General features: G+C 41.5%; 2 protein-coding genes across 2 annotated transcripts; both read right to left on the bottom strand.

The window, feature by feature from the left end:
* LOC125012042 (flocculation protein FLO11-like) lies at positions 1–16,354 on the bottom strand. The gene is made up of 4 exons (XM_047591636.1): positions 16,023–16,354; positions 14,102–14,395; positions 10,511–11,683; positions 1–4,649 (listed from the first exon to the last, which is right to left on the bottom strand). Exons 2-4 carry the CDS (start codon positions 14,361–14,363, stop codon positions 1–3), a joined length of 6,084 nt encoding a protein of 2,027 aa, XP_047447592.1. The 5' UTR covers positions 14,364–14,395; positions 16,023–16,354.
* LOC125012568 (versican core protein-like) lies at positions 15,970–20,873 on the bottom strand. The gene is made up of 5 exons (XM_047592566.1): positions 20,645–20,873; positions 19,302–19,365; positions 17,491–17,874; positions 16,261–16,435; positions 15,970–16,150 (listed from the first exon to the last, which is right to left on the bottom strand). Exons 2-5 carry the CDS (start codon positions 19,363–19,365, stop codon positions 15,988–15,990), a joined length of 786 nt encoding a protein of 261 aa, XP_047448522.1. The 5' UTR covers positions 20,645–20,873; the 3' UTR covers positions 15,970–15,987.
* Between the last annotated feature and the right edge of the window lie 3,830 nt (positions 20,874–24,703).

The raw sequence follows: 24,703 nt of genomic DNA, 5'->3' as shown, positions 1-24,703 counted from the left end.
TCACACTGGAGATTTGTCAGTCTCATCCGTAACAACAGTAACAGAGGATGTCTCTGTCTGATCTGTGTGAGCACTGTCTTTGGCCTGTTCTGAGTGAGGAGTTGGTGTCTCTGTACTTAATAATGAGGAACCTGTAGGAATTGTTGTGTGTTTACTGGAGAAATGAGTTGTAGGTTCACCTGAGCTGTCTTCATCTGGTGTCCAGAAAGTGGAACTTTCCTGAGAAGTTACTGAAACATCTTCCGACTTACTCGGGGTAACAGTCTCTTGTGGTCCAGCTGACACTGATGTTGGTTTCTCAGTACTGAAGAGTGACGAGGCCGTGGTCCCAGCTGTCTTTGAAGTGTCCCCTGTTTCAGTTTCTTCTGACATGGACATGGCTGTAGTCTCTTTTCTGGTGACTGAAGAGACAGTGGTTGATACAATCAATGAATCAATAGTAAAGTCCTCCTTTTGGTCTCCAGAGCCCTCTGTCTCAACAGACATGAAAAGTGTTGTGGTTGTGGGTTCCATAGTTGATGTGTTGATGGAAGAAATCGATGCTGCTGTTGAAGACTGACTACTGATGTCGTTGTCTCCAACAGTTGAGGAAAGGACAGGTGACAAACTAGGAGACACGGTCTCTGAGCTTGTTACTGGAGAAACTGATGACTCATCTGTCACTAATGGTACTTTTGTCTTATCTGTTTCAAGACTTGCACTTGGTCCAGGTGATATTGTTGTTGGTTCCTCGGTACTGTACAAAGATGAAGATGTAGGTCCGGCAGAAGCCGTTGGTGTAAACATGTCGGTGGTTTCGTCATCTGAACTCTCTGTATCTACTATAGTCACAACTGGAGATTTGTCAGTCTCATCCGTAACAGCAGTAACAGAGGATGTCTCTGTCTGATCTGTGTGAGCACTGTCTTTGGCCTGTTCTGAGTGAGGAGTTGGTGTCTCTGTACTTAATAATGAGGAACCTGTAGGAACTGTTGTGTGTTTACTGGAGACATGAGTTGTAGGTTCACCAGAGCTGTCTTCATCTGGTGTCCAGAAAGTGGAACTTTCCTGAGAAGTTACTGAAACATCTTCCGACTTACTCGGGGTAACAGTCTCTTGTGGTCCAGCTGACACTGATGTTGGTTTCTCAGTACTGAAGAGTGACGAGGCCGTGGTCCCAGCTGTCTTTGAAGTGTCCCCTGTTTCACTTTCTTCTGACATGGACATGGCTGTAGTCTCTTTTCTGGTGACTGAAGAGACAGTGGTTGATACAATCAATGAATCAATAGTAAAGTCCTCCTTTTGGTCTCCAGAGCCCTCTGTCTCAACAGACATGAAAAGTGTTGTGGTTGTGGGTTCCATAGTTGATGTGTTGATGGAAGAAATCGATGCTGCTGTTGAAGACTGACTACTGATGTCGTTGTCTCCAACAGTTGAGGAAAGGACAGGTGACAAACTAGGAGACACGGTCTCTGAGCTTGTTACTGGAGAAACTGATGACTCATCTGTCACTAATGGTACTTTTGTCTTATCTGTTTCAAGACTTGCACTTGGTCCAGGTGATATTGTTGTTGGTTCCTCTGTACTGTACAAAGATGAAGATGTAGGTCCGGCAGAAGCCGTTGGTGTAAACATGTCGGTGGTTTCGTCATCTGAACTCTCTGTATCTACTATAGTCACAACTGGAGATTTGTCAGTCTCATCCGTAACAGCAGTAACAGAGGATGTCTCTGTCTGATCTGTGTGAGCACTGTCTTTGGCCTGTTCTGAGTGAGGAGTTGGTGTCTCTGTACTTAATAATGAGGAACCTGTAGGAACTGTTGTGTGTTTACTGGAGACATGAGTTGTAGGTTCACCAGAGCTGTCTTCATCTGGTGTCCAGAAAGTGGAACTTTCCTGGGACGTTACTGAAACATCTTCCGACTTACTCGGGGTAACAGTCTCTTGTGGTCCAGCTGACACTGATGTTGGTTTCTCAGTACTGAAGAGTGACGAGGCCGTGGTCCCAGCTGTCTTTGAAGTGTCCCCTGTTTCACTTTCTTCTGACATGGACATGGCTGTAGTCTCTTTTCTGGTGACCGAAGAGACAGTGGTTGATACAGTCAACGAATCAATAGTAAAGTCCTCCTTTTGGTCTTTAGAGCCCTCTGTCTCAACAAACATGAAAAGTGTTGTGGTTGTGGGTTCCATAGTTGATGTGCTGATGGAAGAAATCGATTCTGCTGTTGAAGACTGACTACTGATGTCTTTGTCTCCAACAGTTGAGGAAAGGACAGGTGACAAACTAGGAGACACGGTCTCTGAGCTTGTTATTGGAGAAACTGATGACTCATCTGTCACTAATGGTACTTTTGTCTTATCTGTTTCAATACTTGCACTTGGTCCAGGTGATACTGTTGTTGGTTCCTCGGTACTGTACAAAGATGAAGATGTAGGTCCGGCAGAAGCCGTTGGTGTAAACATGTCGGTGGTTTGGTCACCTGAACTCTCTGTATCTACTATAGTCATGACTGGAGATTTGTCAGTCTCATCCGTAACAGCAGTAACAGAGGATGTCTCTGTCTGATCTGTGTGAGCACTGTCTTTGGCCTGTTCTGAGTGAGGAGTTGGTGTCTCTGTACTTAATAATGAGGAACCTGTAGGAACTGTTGTGTGTTTACTGGAGACATGAGTTGTAGGTTCACCTGAGCTGTCTTCATCTGGTGTCCAGAAAGTGGAACTTTCCTGAGAAGTTACTGAAACATCTTCCGACTTACTCGGGGTAACAGTCTCTTGTGGTTCAGCTGACACTGTCTGTGTTAATGACGTTTCCTCAGTCTTACTGGTGCTCATAGTCTCTTGTTCATCAGGTGATACTGATTTTCCCGTATTGTAGATTGATGAAGACTCTGAAGCATTAATAACTGCAGGAGCAACTGATCTTAAGAATGAAGAAATAGTGGAAAGTACATTTAAATCACTGCGATCTCCAGATGTTTCTGAAGAAGTGAAGCCTGATGCAATTTCTGAGGTTGTGGTTGACAAAGTTTGCGTTTCAGCAGTCTCCCCAGATACATTTAAGAATTCCACTGTTGAAGCTCTATTTGTAGTTTGATCTAATGAAGTCTTATCGTCTGTGACAACAGTGACAATTTCCTCACCTGTAGACACTGTTTGGTCTGGCAGTTCAGTAACTCCTGACACTCCTTGTTTCACTGTTGAGTGCTCGCTGAAAAAATCAGTAAATGAGGCCATTGTTGTCATAATAATTTCAAAAGCAGTATGTAAGGGGGAATCTGTTTTTGTCTCTACTTTTTCCCTTTCTTCATGTGTAATGGTAGCTGTTGAAGTTTCCAATACACTAGTGGCTGTAATGGATGTTTCATCTGTGCCTGCTGTTTGTATTTTCTGTGCAAGGCTTAAGGCTATGGAGGGTGTTGCAGGGTGTACTGAGGTATGTGACTGAGGACTTGTTGTAAAAGTGTTCACTGTTTGTACAGCTGAACCCTCCTCATCTGGTGTAGACATTTCATCAACTATCTCTGTAGTTGAGATGGAAGGTAATTGTCTGATTGTACTTCCTCCTTGACTTGTGACTCTACCATCTGAAGTTTCAGTCAGTATAGGTGCTGATGATGCAGTGCTGTTTATGTCTAAAGTTGACGCTGTCTGAGTCTCGACTATCAGTTCAGGAGGGGCTGAACTACTAAATACTGAAGGAGTCATGGTGGTGAAGGCAAATTCCTTTGGGGTTTGGATCTCAGTAGTTCTTTGTGAGTCACTAGTTAATGTTGGTGTTTTCCCCTCAGTATCAGAGGAGGAACTATGCACAGTCTGTAACAGAGACTGAGTACTGTCTTTTGCAGCTGGAGTGGCAGATGTGTTTTCCCCTCTGGTTTCCATTTTTTCCCTGGCTGTGGAAAGTTTGGCTGAAAAAGTAACAGGAGATATATCCTCAGCCTCCTCTCTCTGAGTAACACTTGAGTCACTTTTCACATAGGTGGGAGTCATCCCTGTCTCGTCCACTTCTCCTTGTACAGACGAATTACTGACAGAGGAGGTAATCATATAAGCCTTTACTGTTTGGGTTTCTTTAGTTTTGGTGATCTCAGGCTTGGCTGGTGTTACTGTAGGAATGAAGTCAGTGGCATCTATAGCAGCTGAACTAGTTTCAAATTTCTGTCTTGTTGTTGATGAAGCCTTTTCATCCACTGCTGAGGCTGGAATGGACATTAAGTCTTTGTCTGTGGGGACTTTTGTTGTAAGTTTATCCTTCATGGGGGAAGACGTTGATTCAACTATTGGGATTATATCAGTGTCATATTCAGATACATCTGGGATCTTTGTAGAGGTCAGTGTTGTTGTGGGTTCCTCTGTAGATTCAATGGAGCTAACGACAGGGAGATAACTCCAGCTAGAATCGAACACTGTGGTTATATCCTCGCTGGCTCCCAAAGTTGTCACATTTGTCAAAATCTGTGTACCTTTGGCCTCTTTCTCTTCTGGACTCTGTGGCTCCAGTGTGATCTCCTGTTTACCATTTTTAAAGCTGATGGTTGGAGTGATGGTTACAGCAGCTTCGAGCAAAGGGTCTGTATCTCCACTTGTCTCACCGTCAGGTATAGAGAGATGGTCGGGTACAATTGGTATGACAGGAGACTGAGCATCAAGTGGCTGTGGAGTCTGGTCACCTGCAAAGAAAATAAAAGTTTAAAGTGATATTTAAAGTTTAACTCTCTCAAAACAGAGACAATGTTTAAAAAAAAAAAATTCCCAATTCTACGAATGTATAAATTGTAGTCACATTGTCCCATGAATCACAAAGAAGAGGTGCAATTTTTTTCATTGTCAGTGAAGAAACACCTAAGTATACCACTTCAATATTATTTTTTTAGAGATTAAGTCTAATTTAGTCAACTTGTCACAGGGATCATCTCTGCAGGACTGGACTGGAAGCACTTGATTATTACTCGTGTGTTAGAAATGAATATCGATTGTTTTTAAGAGTCTGTTGGTCATTACAGTCAAAGCCTATGAAAAGAGATGGGATGTCATGGGGTGAGAGGGTTAGAGAGAAGGTATGACATGCAGCAAACGGTGCAGACTTTATTCAAGAAAACGACAGTTTGACAAGCAAGAGGATGGAGTTTGAAAGACAGGAGATGTAGATAAAGCAGAAAATGTCGCAGACTGTCCTGAAGATGTTACAGAGAAGGCCACAACATTACAACATGTAAATACATTGTATGGCATAAAAAAAGATTTAAAAAAAAAAGAAGAAGAAAATAGACGATGCAGGTATTGTGGTCTCTTTAGAGTTCCCACGCTAGGCGCTGTAGATCTTCAACATCTTATCCATCTTATGGACCCATACTGTATCCTTATCCATAGATCTTATCCTATCAATTTGCTGCTTTATTCATTGTATAACAGGACAAATATTGCACCAGATTCGTACAAATCTGTATTGAGCCATAATAACAACAAGAATCACAAGGTGATTTGACACCCACAGATTTCTGAGCTTCATTCTCCCAAAGGCTGAACTTCACTAAATATTGACTACTTCTTTGTTTTGACTTTGTGCTGCATGGGTGGCCCTCAAATAATATATATAATATATAACTATAGCAGTCACCTAAATCCTTTTTCTTTTCAATGACATTGACCATTTTATTACTGAAACAAATAAAAGTAGCCCAATCTGTAAAGACGCTACTAAGACAGGCAAACCTTTAACTGTAGTGATTCAGTTTTAATTATGAAAATCATTTTTCCCCATTCACGATTGATTAAAAAAAATATGACTGTATGACAAAATCAAAAATCTTTTTGTTTATTTGTTAGTTTTTTTTTTAAAATCTGTGCCTCTGTTTTTTAACTGAAGTTTCTCAATGTCCCACGTAATAAATGATAAATTATGCTTAATTTAACTCACAGATTCAGTGGTAAAGCAAAGGTTATGAAGAATAAACTCTACATTAAACTAGTGAGACAGGCTCATAATCAAATACACATAAACACATGCACAAAAGTTACCCAGTTAGCTACATTTTAGCAAACCTTATAAATAAGTTCTATCCTGTGAGTCCTAGAGTATTAGAAAATGTGCTTTAAAGTAAAACTGAGCCATAAATTACTGTCAGCATTTGAGGATTAAGTACACCTCCATATCTTGGACATAATTGCCTTCTTTCAGCAGAAGTGCAGCCATACTAGCTAACCAGAATTGTTTAATATCCATACACTACCACACTTTGGTTATAAATAACCCAAAGTCCACTATGTCAATGTGGATATGCATTTTCCAGTGTTGATTTCAGATTTCTCAAAAGATATAGCCCAAAAATAACGCATGGAAAACTGGACATTAAACACTGAAAGCATCTGCAGCCTAAATGCTCACAGTGTGAACTACTTTTTTTACATATATTGAGTCAACTTGGAAAAAAGTGTTTGTCACAGTAACAAAGCTTCCACAATTCTTGAGTGTCCTCCTAAAATAATTATTTTATGCATATAAAAAATACAGAAATACACAAACATTGCAAAACACCAAGCTATAAAGCATTAAATCTCTCTCCAACATATTTGTAAGCCTTGACCAAGCTGGTGTCTAAAGTTCATCCAAACCATAATTCAGAGATTTACACTCCTTACTAATGTGAAAAGAAAATCTTATCAAGAGGCCACTTGTACACAGACAGACCATGTAACATTATTGACAAAGCCTCCATATGTTTGATTTACTAAAGGCTGATATAAATAAGAATTATATTATATTAGCAGGTCATTTATATTATATATCATATATTACCTGTGTGCCAATAGTAGCACAGGAGATACCACCTATATCGGGCATATGTACAAAAAAATATTGTAGATATATACTGGATATAGTCAGAGTGTGTTATTTATGTGCCTTCGCCTTGTGATACAAATAGAGGTTCCCTTAAATGACGTCATTTCTGCCCCTAATTTTAAATCTGACACAGAAGCAGCAAGATAGTGGTCCTAATCATCTACAGAAACAGCTATCAAGTTACTGAAGAAACACTGGGAGCTAATAGATTTCAATCAACACATAGCATACATAGCCTGAGTTCAAGTGCTTCTGTAAGTCAAGTAAGTACACTGTGTTGGCTCTTTGAGTCTGGTCCAGCCTCCCTACAAAAGCCTGCCTCCCAGTCATGTCCTTTGAATGTGAGCCATAGCCATAGCCCAACCACCGTAGTCATGCTTGGCAATTAAAAATCGGAGCTGTTTATCAGTGTTTAGAGAATGTACAAGCAAAGGGGATTAACAGATTATTCATACACAAAAGCTTCTCCCTCACCCTCTCTATGCGTGTGTGCGTGTGTCTACCTGTTTCCCACAAATGATTATTTAGAAAGATTATTGGTTGCAACCAAGAACACCTGTACGTGCTCATTTGCTGAAAGACACCTGTTAGAAATCCATGTCAGTCTTGGGAACTCATGCAATGGACCCACACAAATTACCCACAAACTCAAAACACACTTGGAAGCCCCCCACTCTAGCCCCCCACTTCAACCAGCAGAATCGCCCGGCTGTGCAGAAGCTTCCAAAAGAGCACAATAGCCTTCATAGCAAGGTTGGGCACAAACACTAACTGGAAACTGGAGTCCAACAACTTCTGAATCTATCTGCACTTTCCTACTTCCCCTTTATATTTTTACACATTTGCAAACAACCAACAATCTGTAGCCTAGATTCATGTCTCGCATTGAGGACTAGAAAATTATTTAAAGCACTAACTAATTTTGGGACAAAGAATATGAAACTGGAAAGCACTGTCGAGTGTGATGAACATACAAATACATATATATATATATATATATATTGAAGGAAAATGGGAAACATCCCCCTATACTCTACACTTCCCACTTGTGAATGTCCACAATGATAGACGACTGAAGACAGCAGCTACCGGTCTTGTCATGCTACTGCAGCTCACATTTTTTTTCCTTGAGAAACCACTGTCCTAATCAATAAAGAATCTCATATAGAAAGACTGAAAAGTCGCTTACATTTCTTCAGACACAGTCAGCGGCTACTATAGTGCAGTGCAATGTAATGCATTGGGGAAAAATCAGGAAAAACCCACAGAATTAAACAGAAAACAGCCTGATTCTCTAATGAATGGCAAAAATATATATATTAAAAAAGCAAAACATTAAAACATCACCCATCCAAGTGATGTTCACAATAGTTTAGTAGATCCCCATTTAGGAGGTAGTTTGTTAAAACGCTGTGTGTAGTATATCCCATTAAATTTAAGTATAGCTTAAAAAGGTTAACTTTTAATGTGCAGATATGTGAGTCTACTCACTAATTCAACAGAAAGCAAAGAAGCGTGTGGTATCTCTGAAAACGTCAAACTATTCCTATATGGATGAGCTCAGCAAGCCTTGCTGGACCGTATGTTAAATTGATCTTTCATTACACTAAGAATGTGCTGTTGGTGTTTTTGTGAATTGTTTGGTGACATCTGTGGTTGACACGCCTCAGACTACGAATATGTCACCAAGGTCACCAACATGCCATATAAGCCATACTTGGTAAACAGCGAATTTAATTGTCATCAATTAATCAGAAACACATGGACCCAGTTCACAATGACAGGTTTTGGGGCACAATGAACATCCACTGCGTGAATTCTTAACACCCTGAAATTATTGTGAACTTTGTTACCACGCAGCCAGACAACACACTTCTCCCCATGCCACAATATTTTCCACAAGCTTTTCCCACACAAACTGGGAGGGCAGAAAAGAGACCTCGAGTGCCTCAGCTGAGCTACGTCACATGATGTAGCAGTAAAAGTAGCTATAATCGCTCTCTTTGGTCAGGCAGCCTCCAGCTGTCTTGACAGAGAAGGGAGACTGTGAGTTAGTGGTGACATCACCTCTTGCTGTGGTGTCCAGTCTGTGCTGAAGACAGGCATCTGTGCTTACTCAGGTAGACTGCCAACTCTGTTACTGCCAGGCTGGCTCTCAGTAAGCTGCTATGTGCACTCACAAGGAGAGAAATATGGCAAATGCATAGCAGAAATGCAGCTCAAACACACAGAGCATAGAGACAGGCATTGCATTTGCATTGACTTCTCCTGCAGCGCATTACTGTTTATGCACGGACAAAACTCAGAAGCAAAGTAATTAAATAACTTGTGGCAGCTAAACTGAGCAGACAGCACATACAGAGCACTGGTAAACACAGTAGCACTTTGACTGTGTATAATTTGGAGCGCAGATCACCGCTCTCTCAGGCAACCTCAACAGCTACCGCAAAGTTATTCTCAAACTCGAATTCTACCAAGCGTGCATTTATTTGGATCCGGTTCGGCTCAGCAGGTGACTATAGATGCAGTGGCTGTTTGCACGTGAGCTAGCACGTGATATTTACCTAAATGAAGCCAGGGCTGAAGTACTTTAAAGTGAAATAACACAGATGTTCTGCAAGACGCTGGTTCTAGTTAGTCGCTGGATCCACCTAACTCCGATTCAGAAATCTTTTAAATATTGTGCAGAAAGTGTGCAGATGGTCATTTTGCAAAATAGTGCTCGATTAACAAGTAAAAGGGAAAATATGGTGCTGACCACAGGCTGCAAGTTTGGGATTCAAACCAGCTTCAATTAAAACCAGTGAGTCTACATATTTATGCACAATATATGTAATGACCTGAATGTGCATTTAGCAGTAGCCTAGTCAAATGTATTTAAGTCATGTCTATAATAAACTAATTGACATATATCAAATAGAGACATTTTTGTAATCCCTGTAGGAAATAATCACCCCAAATCCACTAAAATGGAATAATGGTTGCATATATCAATAATTTGCAATAAAAGCCTGGATGGTGTTCTTTCTAAGGTTTTAAAGTAGCTTTGATATTTTCACATGCATTTTCACAGCTCTAAAGCTGCTGATTTTTTTTTCACTTCTCCACCTTCGCTCACTTGTCTATGTCAAAATCATAATCACACCATCTGCTCAGCCAGACTCTTTCCTACGGCTAAGCAGTCTTTCAGCAAGTGAAAACGCATAAACGTGAGCCAGGGGGAGTCGGGAAACAAAACACCCCATTTTGTCCAGTTGCCGAAACAAAAGAAAAAATGTCACACCAGGCGGACATGAGTTCAAACACGCTGCTGGTCTTTCACTCCATACTGACACTACAGTTGCCACAACATCAAATCACTGAACCATGAAAAACGTCTGTTTGCAGTCAAAATGCATCAGAAATGTTAGAAGAAATCATGTCGGGCAAAACTCAAAGTCTGACTTCAGCACCTTGGACAGCATAGCTAACCCCCACCCCAATCTCCAGCTACACTTCAGCAACAAAGTTATTATTGGCCAGCCTAAAACAAAGCTCACATACAATGCACCATACAACTTTTGTAACATCACTCTTTTGTTTTACTTTTGTGTGATCATAAAAACCAACCAAATAACCCAGTCCTTTGCCTCAGAGACAAATATTTCATGTAAAGCTTCAAACATTTAAGATAGTGTTGGTATGTCCTACCTGACACACTGTGAATCTGCATGACTGTTGTCATCTGGATGGACTGCTCATCTGTGACTCCTGTACCTTGAGAGGTGGCCACAGCTGAAGACGCGGGAGCAGATGTAAAGAACTCTGTGCCCATCTCTGTTGTTGTGTCTTTCTCTGTCAGGGTTTCACTACTGTGATCCTGAGTGGAGGACTCATCGAAGACGTGGGCAGATGTTGACAACGCCACATCTACAGCTGAGGTTTCACTGGAAATCAGGACAGAAGCGGCTGTCGCATCCATGGGTGTGGCCTGTGTCTCTGCAGCCCGAGTTGGTGGGATGGTTTGTGTTGCGGCACTCAAGGTCTCTGGTAGTTCTGTGATCGACTCAGTGGCAGGTAGGGTGTTGCACATATATGGAGTGCCGGAAGTTTCTGTGGGAACTGTTGTTCCTTTAGTTGTGAAATCAGAATCTGTTATGTCTGATGGGCTGGAGGGTGTGACCTGCTGGCGAGGAGGTGCTATTCCCTCTACATGATAACTGATATCAATATCATCAGGGAAGTAATCAACAAAGGGATCGGACGATGTTGTATGAACAGTTAAGGTTGACGGTGTGGATTCTGACGAGCTCATTTCTTCCTCGCTGGTCAGTTCTGTTGAATCCGTTGGAGTGTCAGTGAGATCATAGATCACTGATGTGGGGATCCCAGTGAATGGAACAGCTTCCTCTGTCTTTCCTTCTGCGAACTTGGGCTCTGTGCTTAGAGAAGCATCTGGTAAAAGGACATCGGGTTGGAGTGTGCTGACCTCAATCACTGAGTGATCGGTTAGCGTCTCGACGGGCACAGAGTCATCCGTTCTTTCTTTTATGATCTGAGATTCTGTGAATGCATCACCGCGGTGGGAAGAAGATTCACTTACAAAGTCTCCAATGGTAAACTGTGGTGGAGCATCAGTGTCGTCGTGTTCTTCCGTGATAAAGGGTGCAACTGTTGTGATTAGTTGTTCTTCTTGACCAGGAGTGGGGCGAGGCGGAGCCATGCTGGTAGAGAACATAGATGGAGGACTTGTAGAGTCCGCTGACTGCTCTGCGGTGGTACTCTCCAGTAAAGGAGTGGAGGTCGTGGAACTGATGGTCGGCGTGGCAGTTTGTATCATTGACAAATCCACAAAGGAGGTCTGGTTGATTATCTCTCTCCTCCCTACACAACAAACACAACCACATTGAATCAAAATAATTAGAAACTACACATATCATCACTGAAAATCTATAATCATCAGTCCTAGATTGTATTTGCACAGTATGCAATAGCTGCAACACCAGTGTGACACTCAACGTTAAAGAGGCCCGCATTAAAAGGTTCCTAGAAACCTTAATTTGAAGGACTTCTTCTCTTAGCTCTTAGTATTGTTCATGACTATCTGTGACATTAATTCCCTCCACCAACTATTTTTATGGAACAATGTGTTGTTGTGCATTGAGGGCAAATAACTGAAGATATCTTCAACAATGAGGACTGGCCTCCTCTTGTCGGACAAATCGGACATTATGTTGCTAATGAGGTCATTCTGAGGTGTAATCAAAGAAGGGCACTTTGGATGGTTCTCTAAATATTTCCTGATTTGCCTGAAAGACTTCCCATGACGGTGACTGCCGTATTATAAACAAGAGATCTGAGACTATTTTTATCCTCTATTGCAGCAGACAGTGGACAGACGTGTATTTTGTCCTAATTTCATCTTTGATCATCTCTGATCTACATCTTTGTTCAAAGGTTTACCAGTATTTATTTCTAAGGTTTTATTAATGAGCACATCCTTTAATCTCTTCTCTAATTTTCTTGAGCGTACCCCTTCCTCCCTTCTTCCTCCTTCATCCTCCCATGCTCTCTCATTTCCTCACACCCATAAAAACCAGTGTAACCGCTTTAGTAAGCACTCCTCTGTGGTGCAGACAGAGTGCGTAAGGCAGCTGTTGACCATTACGTACTAAACCCCTTTCTTCATGAAATCTGGTGTAAGGTGGTGTGACACACAATTTTCCCTAACAGGAAAAACAGGGCCTGCTCTCGGAGGGACTGCATTATCTCACTGATGCATTTGAGCTGTTGCCTTTGTTTTCTTTAAGCCAATCCCAAAACAAGTCAGAGACCAAGTATCCCTCCTTTTTGTCCGCTCCTGCCTGCACTCTCCTTGTCCTTCTGTGTAATCTAAGCGACATAGGTTTACAGTATCTTTCCCATTTGAGATACTATTGGAAGCGGGAAAGCAGGAAATGACGGAGAGATTCCCACCAAACGAGGGTACTTGAAAAGCACTTACACTGGGGTGTAAATACAACATGACTGAGAGGGCTGACATGGAATACACAGAGCAGGAGGCGAGGGTGGCCTGTTTATGTGCCCTCTGAACTCCAGGGGGACTTATCACCACGAGAGTTAGCATGGCCCAGGGGCAGTAAATGGCCAGGCAGCAGACAGCTTATCTGCCCAACCTCTCATTTGTAAAGATGGAAAGACTAGGTCAAGGGTCAGCAAGGATGACTGAATTTAGAAGTCCAGCAGCAGCTTTGTCCGTTATCCAAACGTCTGCTCTGATAAGTACAAGTGAGAATGACGGAGGGCAAACTGACAACGGAAATGAGAGGTGAAAGACGAGTCAGATAATGAGGCTAAAAAGGCTGACAGGTGTGGTATTGGATACTTTTGCTGCTTTTTTTTAAAACGGCAACTATCATCTGTCATTTGGTGTTGCCGTGGGGGATACCGATTAGCAAAGAACACACATCTTGAGGGATTAGGCTAAATCTGCTCACTTGTAGTGAACCGTGAAGCATCACTATTTATAGAAATCCTTATCTAAGTTCCCTTCTCTCCTCATGGTCAGTAATCACCATTGTTTGCAACAACAGGTCATTACTAATTACTGTACACCTAAGCCCTTAATAAGTAATAAATAAATAAATAAATAAGTTTACCAATGTCAAAACTGATAAATTTACATACTTTTTCATTTGGGTTGGGATTGCTTTTACAATTTATCTTTCTTTTTTAGAAATAAAGAGCACTTAATTACATTAATTTCTTGCAGAATAAATAGGGTTTACCACTATGATGTTAGTCTCGTCTTGGCTAACTGTGCTGCCTCAGAAAAGGGCGGGAGACCGAAGCGAGACAGTGAGGTCAACTGGACGCTGTCGTCTGGCACATAACAAGCAAAATGTTCATGAGAAAATCCTCCCTCTGCTTTGCTCGTGTTGTTGTGGTCGTCAGTGAAACTATATAGTACTAGATGGCGTGAAACAACAGACACAAACTGAACAGAACAACAGACGATGAGGACATCTTTAAATGTTGGTGTGGTTCAGATGTGGGAAAAGTGTACAGTGGTGCAAAGCAGCATAAAATCAAAGGGTGGGGAAGCAAGACTGAATAAATGTAGGGGATGAGCTCATGGCTGCTTACAGTCAGGCCTGGATGTGTCAGGGCATAGTCTGTGCCTTCACTCACTTATAAATCAAAATATGTCTACGTGTGATCCGTCATACGCAGGTAACACTTTCTTCCGTGACATAATGTGAATACACTAAACAGCAACAACGACTCAGAGAGAGTTTTTACCTTTGAAACAGTAAGCCCCTAGCTTGTTAGATGGTTCTGGGAAGCCAGTTTGGTTTCTGTAGCGATACATGGTGCGGACACCTAGCAGGCCTCCCCCACACTTAATTCTGGGTACTGCAACGGGATGCCGTGCGCTGCCATCGGAGAGCCAGCCATAGTCACATCTGTCCAGCCCCTGTCGCCAAGCAGCGTGGATCTGGCCAGGGCTCGCCAGGACAGCATTCCTCTTTTTACACTCTTCACTGGCCTCTTCAAAAGTCATCTTATGGGTCACAGGAGCATAGTAGACTTCACCTGAATCAAAAAGGAGAAATTGCAATGAAGGGTTAGTGAAAAAAAAAAAAAGAAAAATCAGAAAAAATAAATAAATAAAATCAGCGGAGATCACAGCCAAAAAATATAATTACTCAAAGCAAGTCACTGAGAACAGAGGGTTTCACACGACTCTGACCTTTCAGAGCAGCTAACTGAAGTCACAGCTGTGCAGGGCACAGACCCAAAACGTCTCCCACCGATCAGATGCAGGACAACAGTAGTTCATTCATATTATTACATCTGAGGTGGGAAAGCAATGTAGACAATGTGCGTTGCCTGTCAATGATCTTGTCTGTATTTCAGGACGTTGGGTTTCCCTCTGTGGCTGAGTGAGCTACATTCCCCCTACTGCTTCCTCTCTACCTTCATATTCAGAGTCTGGGGTCTAATGACGAATATGAGCATTTGGTTTTGCTTTCAGGGTAATATAAATGATTACAGAAATGCAAAATTTTAATTGAAACCAAACAACATTACAAGAGGGGATGAGTGATTGACTACATGTTTTCAGTTAGTCTTGGGCGTAACGCTTCAAATATCCCTTGTTGGTTTCATCCCAATTGATTTACAAGAGTGTTGAGATTAGGAGATGCTTTCCACCCAGGAATGTCATCCCTTTCAAAAGCAGGCAACAGACAAATATACAGAATATACATTTTACATGGTAGTTTTGTATGTTAACTGTAAGGTCTGCTACACCGATGACCAACATCGCATTATTGGTGTGGTGAGAACACATTTCACATTTAAAAATACCTCGTTTTCCACCTGTGCCTCCTCTAGACTACGTGATTAGAGACCCATTTTATCTCAGCCAGTGCCCTATAGCCCACAGACATAGTTTTATTGTTAATTTATTACTTTGGACATTTCTACTCAAATTCAAAACATATGAAAACAGCTTCCACCAAGCATGTTTGTTTTCCTGCATCACAAAAAGGAGACATAAATTTGAGGCAATATTAGTGACATTATGATGCTAATAAATATCCAGGGCACTGCGGGCAACCAAGACGCATAATGTAACCACAATGTACCCAGATCATTCTTGTGGTAGTCTGTGGGCATCTGATTCCCTCCTCTGTTCCCTCATGTTACACGTTTCTACCATCTAACACACGCAGCAATGATGAGGTCAAGAAGACATAAATCGTTTCTTGATGCATGTATATAATGTACACGTATGCGTACCCTGTTGCTGACACCAGTGTGTGTTCACATCACTATCAATAAAAACGTCACAATAAAACTAACTGACATGCAAACTGTGCCAAATTAATTTAAATGTAAATGTGTTATAAGTTAACAGGGCTACACTGAACAAATCCCATATAGGAAGAGCGAGAAGTTAGCACATTTTGAATTAAGAATTAACATCAATTCCTGCCATAGTGTCAAATTACTAAAAGCTTTGCTATTACCCTAATTTCCTAATTCCCCCAAACATATTAAAGGGTATCCGTTGTCATGGTTGATGTATTCAAACAAGCCAATTAAAGGTATTTCAGCTGTGTTTTTCTACACTGTAAGAGTAATTTGGTTTGGCTCTGTGATATAATTTGGAGGTCTATTTATTTATTTCGGCCGAAGAGTGAACACTGCTTACCATCAAGTTTGTCTACATAACAGAATACGTCATAGGTTTCTGTTGGTTTCCTGGCTCCGTACGACCGAACGCCAGGTTTAGTCTTAAGGTTGCCAAAGCAGCCCTGTCTCGGTCTTGTGATTGGGTATCTGCGCAGAAAGAAAAAAAAAAAAAGTCAAAAAAAACATCCAATATTGTGCTTATGTCACATCACCTCAGAATACAATCCACAAATATATGTCAGTAAAATGCTGCTAACCTCACTGTCTGGTCAGCAATCCAACCAGCATCACACTGATCAAAGCCATCCTCATAGGCTGCTTTCAGCTGGTCATAGGTAGCAATGGTTGCGCCGACGTTTCGGCAAGTTTGGACAGCCTTCTCGTAGGTCAAAGTGTACCTGTCGGTGCTCGCCCGGTAGTGAAAAACAACACCTGGCAACAAAAAAGGTGAAAAAAAAAAAAAAATTCAAATGAGATACCTAGGGAAGTGTTGTATAAAAACTTGAACATAGCAATCTGGAATTCATTAGCATAATTTCAGTGCTGTAAATTACGGCAAATGTCTTATAAAGCACACACTATGAGTGAAATAACTGAGTCGCCGAGCTTCTTTGGAAAGGAGGAACTTTGCAATAAACCAAGAGGATGAGCAAAATACTCTACAGTTCACCACAAATGAACAAGATAACTGCATATGATGCCATGGCCCTGAAATCCCCATATTTGTGGACAGTAAACAGACGCAAAAGATATGATTTATAGTCATAATTAACATTGCAGATAGTTGGAAAAGAGGTTGTGCAGACTGTAAACCAGTGAAAACCAAAACTATCTCAGTGTCCCCCCCGACATCCACCCATGTTTTCTACATGAGTTATATCTCCCAGAATACCTCTCAAGGGAGAGCGTGCAGAATGCACATAATGACACTAGGTGAGGAATCGTAATCCCTGTGCCCCGCCCCCACAAGCATACTGCAATTTTTTTGTAATATTGGGGGAATACTGTTATTGCTCAGCGAAGACAAACTAAATAGATACGGTAACACCCATTGAGCCCCACCAAAAAGAACAATTTCCAATGACAAGGTGGCACCCAAGATGATAAATAGCTCTCCTATACCAACTTCTGGAATGTCATCCACATTTTTGTGGACTGGGTTAGATGGAAGAACGTTGAATTTAAAACACTGCAGTTAAACGGTGAAGACAAGGGCCTCACGTCTCATCTGACTCTTTTTAAAAGTCCATTGCCTCTAAAATAAGAACAGCTGAAAACTGTGGTTACTCTGTCTGTAACTACTGGGTAGCTCTTGCTATCGAAGTAAGCAGAAGGGCGTCTATAGTACTCTCATGCCGTTTACATTTCTATCACCACGTGTATTACATTTCACTATTATTAAACCCTTGCAGAAACCACCCTCTCCAACTTTCATGTTGTTAGTCTCATCCCAGCGTGACTTGACAAGGATACTGTGAATCTCTTACCGCTGACATCGAGGTTAACTGTGTCCTGTGTGTCTTCAATGCCGTACATGACCTCGCAACGATAGGTGCCAGCGTCACTGGCACGCAGCTTGACCATGGTCAGCGAGGCGTCACCGACATCCTCGGGGTGACTGGGCACGGATACACGGTTCCTGTAGCTTGAGCCTATCTTGATGACCCCATTTTGTGCCACCAGCACGGTCGACTCCACCTGCCCGTCTATTTTGGTCCATTTGATCCGCAAGTAATCGCCGCTAGAAATGGCTGTTCCGTTGGGACTGATGACAGGCGCTGAGGTTGGGATTGTCGAGAAGAAGCAGGGGAGATTCACCTTCCCCGACAGGGACCCAGACACCGGCCTGATTATTGATAAAGAGTTGGAGGCTGAAAGGCAAAAAGCAAAACAAACAAACAAAAAAAAAATAGTTAAATGCAGCTTCAGTTAATTTTAATTAAATACAGATATTGCTCTGCTCTTCTGTTCACTTTTATTTAGTGATCCAATCAGACACTATAAACTGCCCAGCTCGGTTAAATTGATTGGGTGGGACAACTACACCCAGTCTATTAAAAAGAAAAAAAAAATTAAAAAAACATGCATCATGATTTGAAAGTAGCTCTTGGAAAGTCAAACCTCATCCTTAAAACGATGGGTGTGGGAACCCATTTAACACTGAGCGCAGTGTACGTACAGCATGTTTGTGTTAAGCTGAAAAGGACTGGTTAACCAGTGGGTGTCATGGTTACGTTACTTCATGTTACGCTGCTGCGCAACTCTATGTATGTTTGCCTCCTGAAATTATGAATCCCCCCTTCACCTACAGGCAGTGCGTCTGTAAAAGGTCTTGCCATCCAGGTCATGGTACATCCAAAAAACAAGCTCAAACAAAGGAATCTTGTTTCTTGATTGTTGGGGTTGGGTGAGGATGAAACATCTTGAAGAAACCCTACCAGTCCAGTACTTTCAGGCAGTTTTTTTGTTTGTTTGTTTTACCAACAAAAAAACTGATAGTATAGATAGTATGTTTCTCCACTCTCATGACTCTCTACTCTGTTCCCAGCTGAAAATTACATACTATTTAAATATTCTACTGTAAACAGTGAAGAACACGACTGCCTCCAAATCTGAGAGGGCTAACTATTACCATACCTGATTACTAATTTGTACTGTGGGGGATTTAGTAGAGCAAAGGGAGATGTCAGACCAGACATCAGACAGAGATGAATGACAATAGGTAACTCATCCAGTGATTCAGCCTCGAGTTGTTGTTTTCTTTTTCCCTTTGTTTTATTTATTTCTTTTCTCATTTGGAGGGGTTTGGGGGAGGATGGGCATTCACAGGGAACAATGTGGGGAATGCCATGGAAACAGTGGTGGGACAGCCCCAGGGGCGTGAGTCTGTGTGCTCCAACAGAGGGTCTCATTAGGACATGGGGGGGGGGGAAGGAAAACAGCTGTTCACCTTCCCAGACCGGGAGTATAATTGAAAGGTGTTCATCTAGAGACAGAGTCAAGAGGGACAAGTGCCCGCCAGACCCATGGGGACCAAGGGGCCCGACATGTGAACCGCAATTCCTTTTTCACAGTTCACTTTTACAAGAGTCTCTTATCAGTCTGTTACTTTGAGAAGGCTGAAACCATAATGGTGTGAGTGTGGACCCCTGCTGAATGTGGCCATGTCAAAAACTGCAAATAGGCAGAGGAGAAGGCAAACGTGTGTGAGGAGAAAATGGGGGGAGGGGGCAGAAAAAGAGAGGTGATGGATGGAGGAGTGACTAAGAAAGAGAGAAGAGCAGTATTCAAAACTTACCTGTTGTAGATGCAGCTTCACAGAGGCAATATAGCCACAGGATATGTTTTATATTTAGTATCATCTGTTGGAAAAATTAAAAAGATGTGTTAGTAAACAACCTAAACCAGCCTTTAGGATGCTTTTATGTACATTTGTCGAGTTATAACAGACTAGATGTGGGTTTAAATCATAATAAAACTACTTATCTCACTCTTCTTAAGTATGCTGCTGCATTTTAAAAGTCCTCGGGTACAATGGGCGTGGCATTTGCCTGACAAATCACATTACCTGGCATAATACATATTTTTTTTTATTACAGTTATTTCTTTCTGTCAGAAATAGAAACTGGGGGTTAAAACGACGCATCTAATGCCCCAGCCTCGGTGAATTTGTGGGTGGCGGAGCTGAGAGGTAAAACTTCCTGTGGGGTCGGACTTCAGGGTTTGTGGAGACAGGAGGACGAGAGCAGTGTGAGCCCCTCGCCCTCATTTGCACCCCACTGTATAAACACAAGCGGTGGGCCTCAGTGGGAGCTGAAAACGGCAATTCTTTGTTTTAAAAACGAGACGCTCTCTTTCTCCCTCCCTCTCCCTCCCTCTAATGGAAACTGGCCATCACAAAAAGTCATCATAAGATATTTCAGAGTGGTAGTCGGTGATTGGTGAATTAATTCCAGGGACCCACCCTAAGGTAAAGTTAAGTAAAATATACTTTGGGGAGACAATGGCCGCAGCCTGGTCATTATTAATGCTCATATTAATTACTTACTAGCTATTTTTAATGCAATTAATCAAGTTAAATTACATTTGAAGACATTCGCAGAATAACTTGCATTTCTAGGAAATCAAAGCACAACAGACATTCAGCATCATACAGGCGAATAATTAGCTGAGGACTTCTGGAGGAAGTTTGCCTTTGTGCGCAGTTCAAAGATGCAATGCAGCAGAAATGTCTCCTTGAGTTACCTGTAGCGTCGTTTATTGATTAACGCGTAAACTGATTAAGAATTTTAGTCTGGATGTAGTGCTATTTATGACTCTTCTCACGTTTATCCCAACACCTGTTGTGTTTGGGCGTTCAACAAAAATGACGATGCAGTGTCCTCCAATCTCGCAGATTTTTAGAAATGCAATTGTCTCACTCAGTAGGACGCACGGGTAGAGGTTATCTAAGGACAACAAGGCATCACTGAGTGTGTGTTATTTCATTCATTTGAAGATTGACTTAACTAAAACTGACTGATTTGTTTCATTCCCAAATACTGGATAACATCACAATAGTTGATTTAGATGAACAGTCTAAATGCATAGATAATGCCACTTATTTACAAAAAAAAAAAAAAATAGTAAAAACATACTCACATTTAAATGTGTTTTAGTCCATAAAATGTAAAAAAAATATATCGATGTACGTCCTTAAAATGAGTTAGTCCCTGTGCGTAACATGCGTGCGTAAAAAGTGCCTAAGCAGGTCCACTCCAAACAGGCGCAGCTGCACTTTTCCTCCCGGGTGTGCCTTTCCTCTGCTCCTTGATGCTCCACAGTCGCAGGCTCCCTCTCCGGTATGATCCTGGTTCTGAACACAGCCACAGTAGCCGTGAAGTGCTGGCAAGCAACAAGTTCAATTTTGTCCAACTCACAGTTATTTCGTCAGTGTTAGGGAGGAGGGGCACATCTAAAAAGTGAATGAGACACCCTATGGAGGAGGGGGGAAAAAACTTAATTTGGCCATGCGCCAGTGAGGTACATCCATCCTCGTCCAATCAGGCTGGTCAGGCAGCACGCCGTTATCTCACAGCGCAGGTAACACGTGTCATTTTATAGATGGGACGCATCTTCACTGGGAACAAACCAAAGACTTTCAAAGTGATCCAATATAAATTCAATATTGTCAAACATTTATACATATAACTATTTTATAGGTGTCCCATCGGTGTCAGCAACGGATCCATTGAACTGCCCTTGATAAAGGTTTCTCTCTGATGCCATGTGAAGGGCGCACCACTGTTATCCAAGGGTGCGCAATGGAAACAGGGTGGAGCAGACTTGTCTCCGGCTAAATTTGAGTCACAACATACTGTTTGTTCCAGAGCACATTTATGTCAGTCTTCTGAGTTTCCCCATCTATCCCACTGAACCACTTAAGAAAGTTGCATCTGGTGGGAGGATTCAGAGATGCGGACAAAACAAAAAAAAAAAACTCCAATCAGGTTTTTCTTGATGCGACTGTTTTATTTTAAAGACTTCACATACAGTTTTCAGAAGCAGTGTTTTCTGTGTTTGCGTGAATGATGCATGCAGGAGTGTGTGATCACCGAACAACCAGTGGTTAACTGAGCCTCTGTGCTTGGCTTTTCCACACGGGGGAGAGGCTGGACCAAAGTTTATCAACGACATGCAGCGTGTTTGGCTCCTGCCAGACAGGTAGGAGGGCTTAACAGAGCGAGATGTGTGTGCGTACGTGCATGCGTGTATGTGCGTCTTAAGAAGAACTTAGCAGATCAGTGAAAATGTTGTTAATATGTCTGACATAGCGCACTAAACTCTGCGTAAAATCTACATTTTCAGCAGTGGTGCAAAGTAACTAAGTAAAGTTACTCTACTTAACTTTATACTTTCTCTATTTTCACTGTCATGTAATGAATGAAATATTTTAAACTGCATATTGTCAGTTGCGATATTTAAATGCTCTTTGAATATTAATAATAATAAATATGTGGCATATAAAAATGCTATATTTCTGCTAACGGTTTGCCTTATAATCACAATATAGAGTGATTTTGGAACAAGTCTGTGTAGCAAAAGTGTTCATAGGTTGTTTTTTTTTTTAACAAAGGCAAATAACAGACATTGAGCATCTGCGTGGAATTCAAAATGTACAGAGAGGTCTGGTTGCAGTGAGGTGGACTAAATGTTCAAAACCAAGGTATTGTTGTCTGAACACAGACCAGACCCCGAGGTGAAAAGCTTCTGAAAGAAAACCCAGCCCTGAGGCCTAAACTTAACCCTTGTAAAAAAAAAAATTAAAAATTAAAAAAAAAAATGTAGTCATAGGTGCTTTTTCCATGCCTGTGTGCATTCTAATCATCTCAGGGCATTGCAGCCGTTTCTCACAATACATCTCTCTCCTGCAAGGCTGGACTGGGCAGCCAGACTCTGAGAAAAGGAGGAGAGGAAGGAGGGAAAGGGTGATGTACAGAGGGAAGGCTGGAGATTTTGAGTAATCTCCTATCAAATGTTTATAACCTGACACTTACTGCGGCACATTTAAATACATAACACAGGCCGACTCTAGTCAGTGAACTTCAGGTGGGAAACTCCCCATCAATCATTTAAAACTGAAAAAGCTACTTGGACAAGTGTTCAAGAAAACACAAGTATATTTTTTTTTTATCATGGCCAAAATCAGTTTGAGACACACGTGAACTCTAAGTTGAGGAAACAGTTAATAACGGAGTGACAAAGACAGACCGTATTCGGATGACACCGCATAAGGAAGCAGGTTTCATGACTTGCTAAATAACCTCACACACAGCTCAACCGGGCCTGATTCTGGGTGGAATTTGCCACCTGACCCCAGCATAATTAATGACCACTCCGTCTTAAGGTTACAGGAATCGTTTAACAATTTTACAACTTCGGGCTGAGTCAACGTTAAGATGCAAGTCACCGAGCGCTGTGTAAATCGTCTCTACTGTAGGTGTAACTCTGGATGTCCTGTTGCCTTTCGGTACCTATAAATCAATGAGTGAAAGAGCCAGTCAAAAAGCGTTTGATCCTGGTGATCCGCTGTGCGGGCCCCAAGATGACCCACATATCACATGACCTATAAAGACGGTCTGCCTCCGGCCCCATGCCACCTCAGACAGCATAAAAGGGGCATTAAACGTCTCAGATCGTAAAGGGATGTGTCCTGCAGAAAGTCTGAATTTTAAACGCTGCACTGTATTATATCGATTAAATGCTGCACATTACAGACAACCCAAATCAGTACTTATGAGGTTAAGCAAAGAGGAAATCCTCCAGTATCTACAAACGCATGCCGAGTAGAGAAAATCTGCAGTAACTCACTTCGTGTGTTTGACAGTATGTTTGCTCCTGTATAAATAAACAATAACATCCAACTGGCACATATCAAGACCATGAAGATACTCTCCTGAGATGTTGCTAGAAGAAAAATAAATTAATAAATAATGGTGTGAAATAAGTTGTAAAACTTGTGTGTCAAACACAAGCCAAACCTGTGACAGAGAGAAAACAGCTTGCTGCAATTTCCCAAGGTACAGTGACACAAACCTGAAGTATGCGTGTGTTTGTAGGTGAACCGGCTGTTTAGACCTCAAAATGTGGGAAAATTAAGTTGCCTCTGGACAGACGTGAAACCTTAATCCTTTGGAGTTAAGTGAAGAGGCCCGGACCACCGAAGCTGATCCCTTCAGCATTAGTGAGAGGCCAAAAGAAGTAAGGGACAGCATGTGAACCAGTGTTAATCCTGTTCATTCAGACAAAAATAAAAATTACTGTGGCAACAAACCATTTGGATTTTATTTTCAGGGTAATTTTTTTAAAATTCATAATAAAAACAAATTCTGCACACAGTTGGACAGTCCCACAAACAATCAGAGCCAAATTCATCTCCATGGCAGTTGGATGACAATAACAGCATGACTACATTGCTGTTATTGTCTGTCCATCACCATATAAATAAAACCGGGTGGGCTTTATTTATATGTCTTTATAACTTGATCAGATCCCAACAGAGTGGTTCCTGACCAATTTTCTGCTACAAGAAAGGATGTCTGGTTTCCAGTCAGTCAAGTCAATGTACAGTACTTTTTTTTCTTTTTTAAACTATAATTAGTAACACTGGATCAAGAAAAAAGACTACCAAGCAACTACAGAAGTGTGAACATGACATTTGTATTGCACATAGGCTACATTAAAAAAACTGAGTCTTCGTGATGTAGGAGACACCCTGTGGAAAAACAAAAGTATATTATTTCTATGAGTCTTCAAATATGGTTGGAGACTGATACTGGAGCTTTGAGGCCAACAATGATTTTGCTGTGGTTAGTACACATAGATATTGTCTGATACTCAATTTGTCAAATTCAGTATTATTGTCAGTTGTGGTTATAGCACTGAGGTAGGACTCTTAACAATAAACAATGTAATTTTTCCATTTTTGCGCACCAACAGAGATGCACGTGAGTCCAATTATCATTTCCATATACAGTATCAGTCAGGTTCCAACAAGCCGCCAGTGCTCTTAAAAATGCCATGTCTTATTTTACATTATATCTTTATTTAGGAAACTGATGGATCGGTCTGTGAGCTTAATTAGCTGATTAGCTTTAGTTATAAAAAAAAAAAAAAAAATGCTTTATTTGTTAAAGAGAACGGTATTTTGAAACACGGCCA

This window comes from Mugil cephalus, chromosome 8, assembly GCF_022458985.1.
Source record: "Mugil cephalus isolate CIBA_MC_2020 chromosome 8, CIBA_Mcephalus_1.1, whole genome shotgun sequence".
NCBI lineage: Eukaryota > Metazoa > Chordata > Actinopteri > Mugiliformes > Mugilidae > Mugil > Mugil cephalus.
This window is presented reverse-complemented; position numbering and strand designations above follow the sequence as displayed.

Coding starts and splice junctions, on each gene's coding strand:
- LOC125012042 (XM_047591636.1), bottom strand. CDS start 14,363: ATGACTTTTGAAGAGGCCAGTGAAGAGTGTAAAAAGAGGAATGCTGTC. Junction 11,684..14,101: donor AGGGGCTTACTGTTTCAAAG/GTAAAAACTCTC, acceptor TTTGTTGTGTAG/GGAGGAGAGAGATAATCAAC. Junction 4,650..10,510: donor GCAGATTCACAGTGTGTCAG/GTAGGACATACC, acceptor TTTTCTTTGCAG/GTGACCAGACTCCACAGCCA.
- LOC125012568 (XM_047592566.1), bottom strand. CDS start 19,365: ATGATACTAAATATAAAACATATCCTGTGGCTATATTGCCTCTGTGAA. Junction 17,875..19,301: donor TGAAGCTGCATCTACAACAG/GTAAGTTTTGAA, acceptor TTTGCCTTTCAG/CCTCCAACTCTTTATCAATA. Junction 16,436..17,490: donor AGTTAACCTCGATGTCAGCG/GTAAGAGATTCA, acceptor TTTTGTTGCCAG/GTGTTGTTTTTCACTACCGG.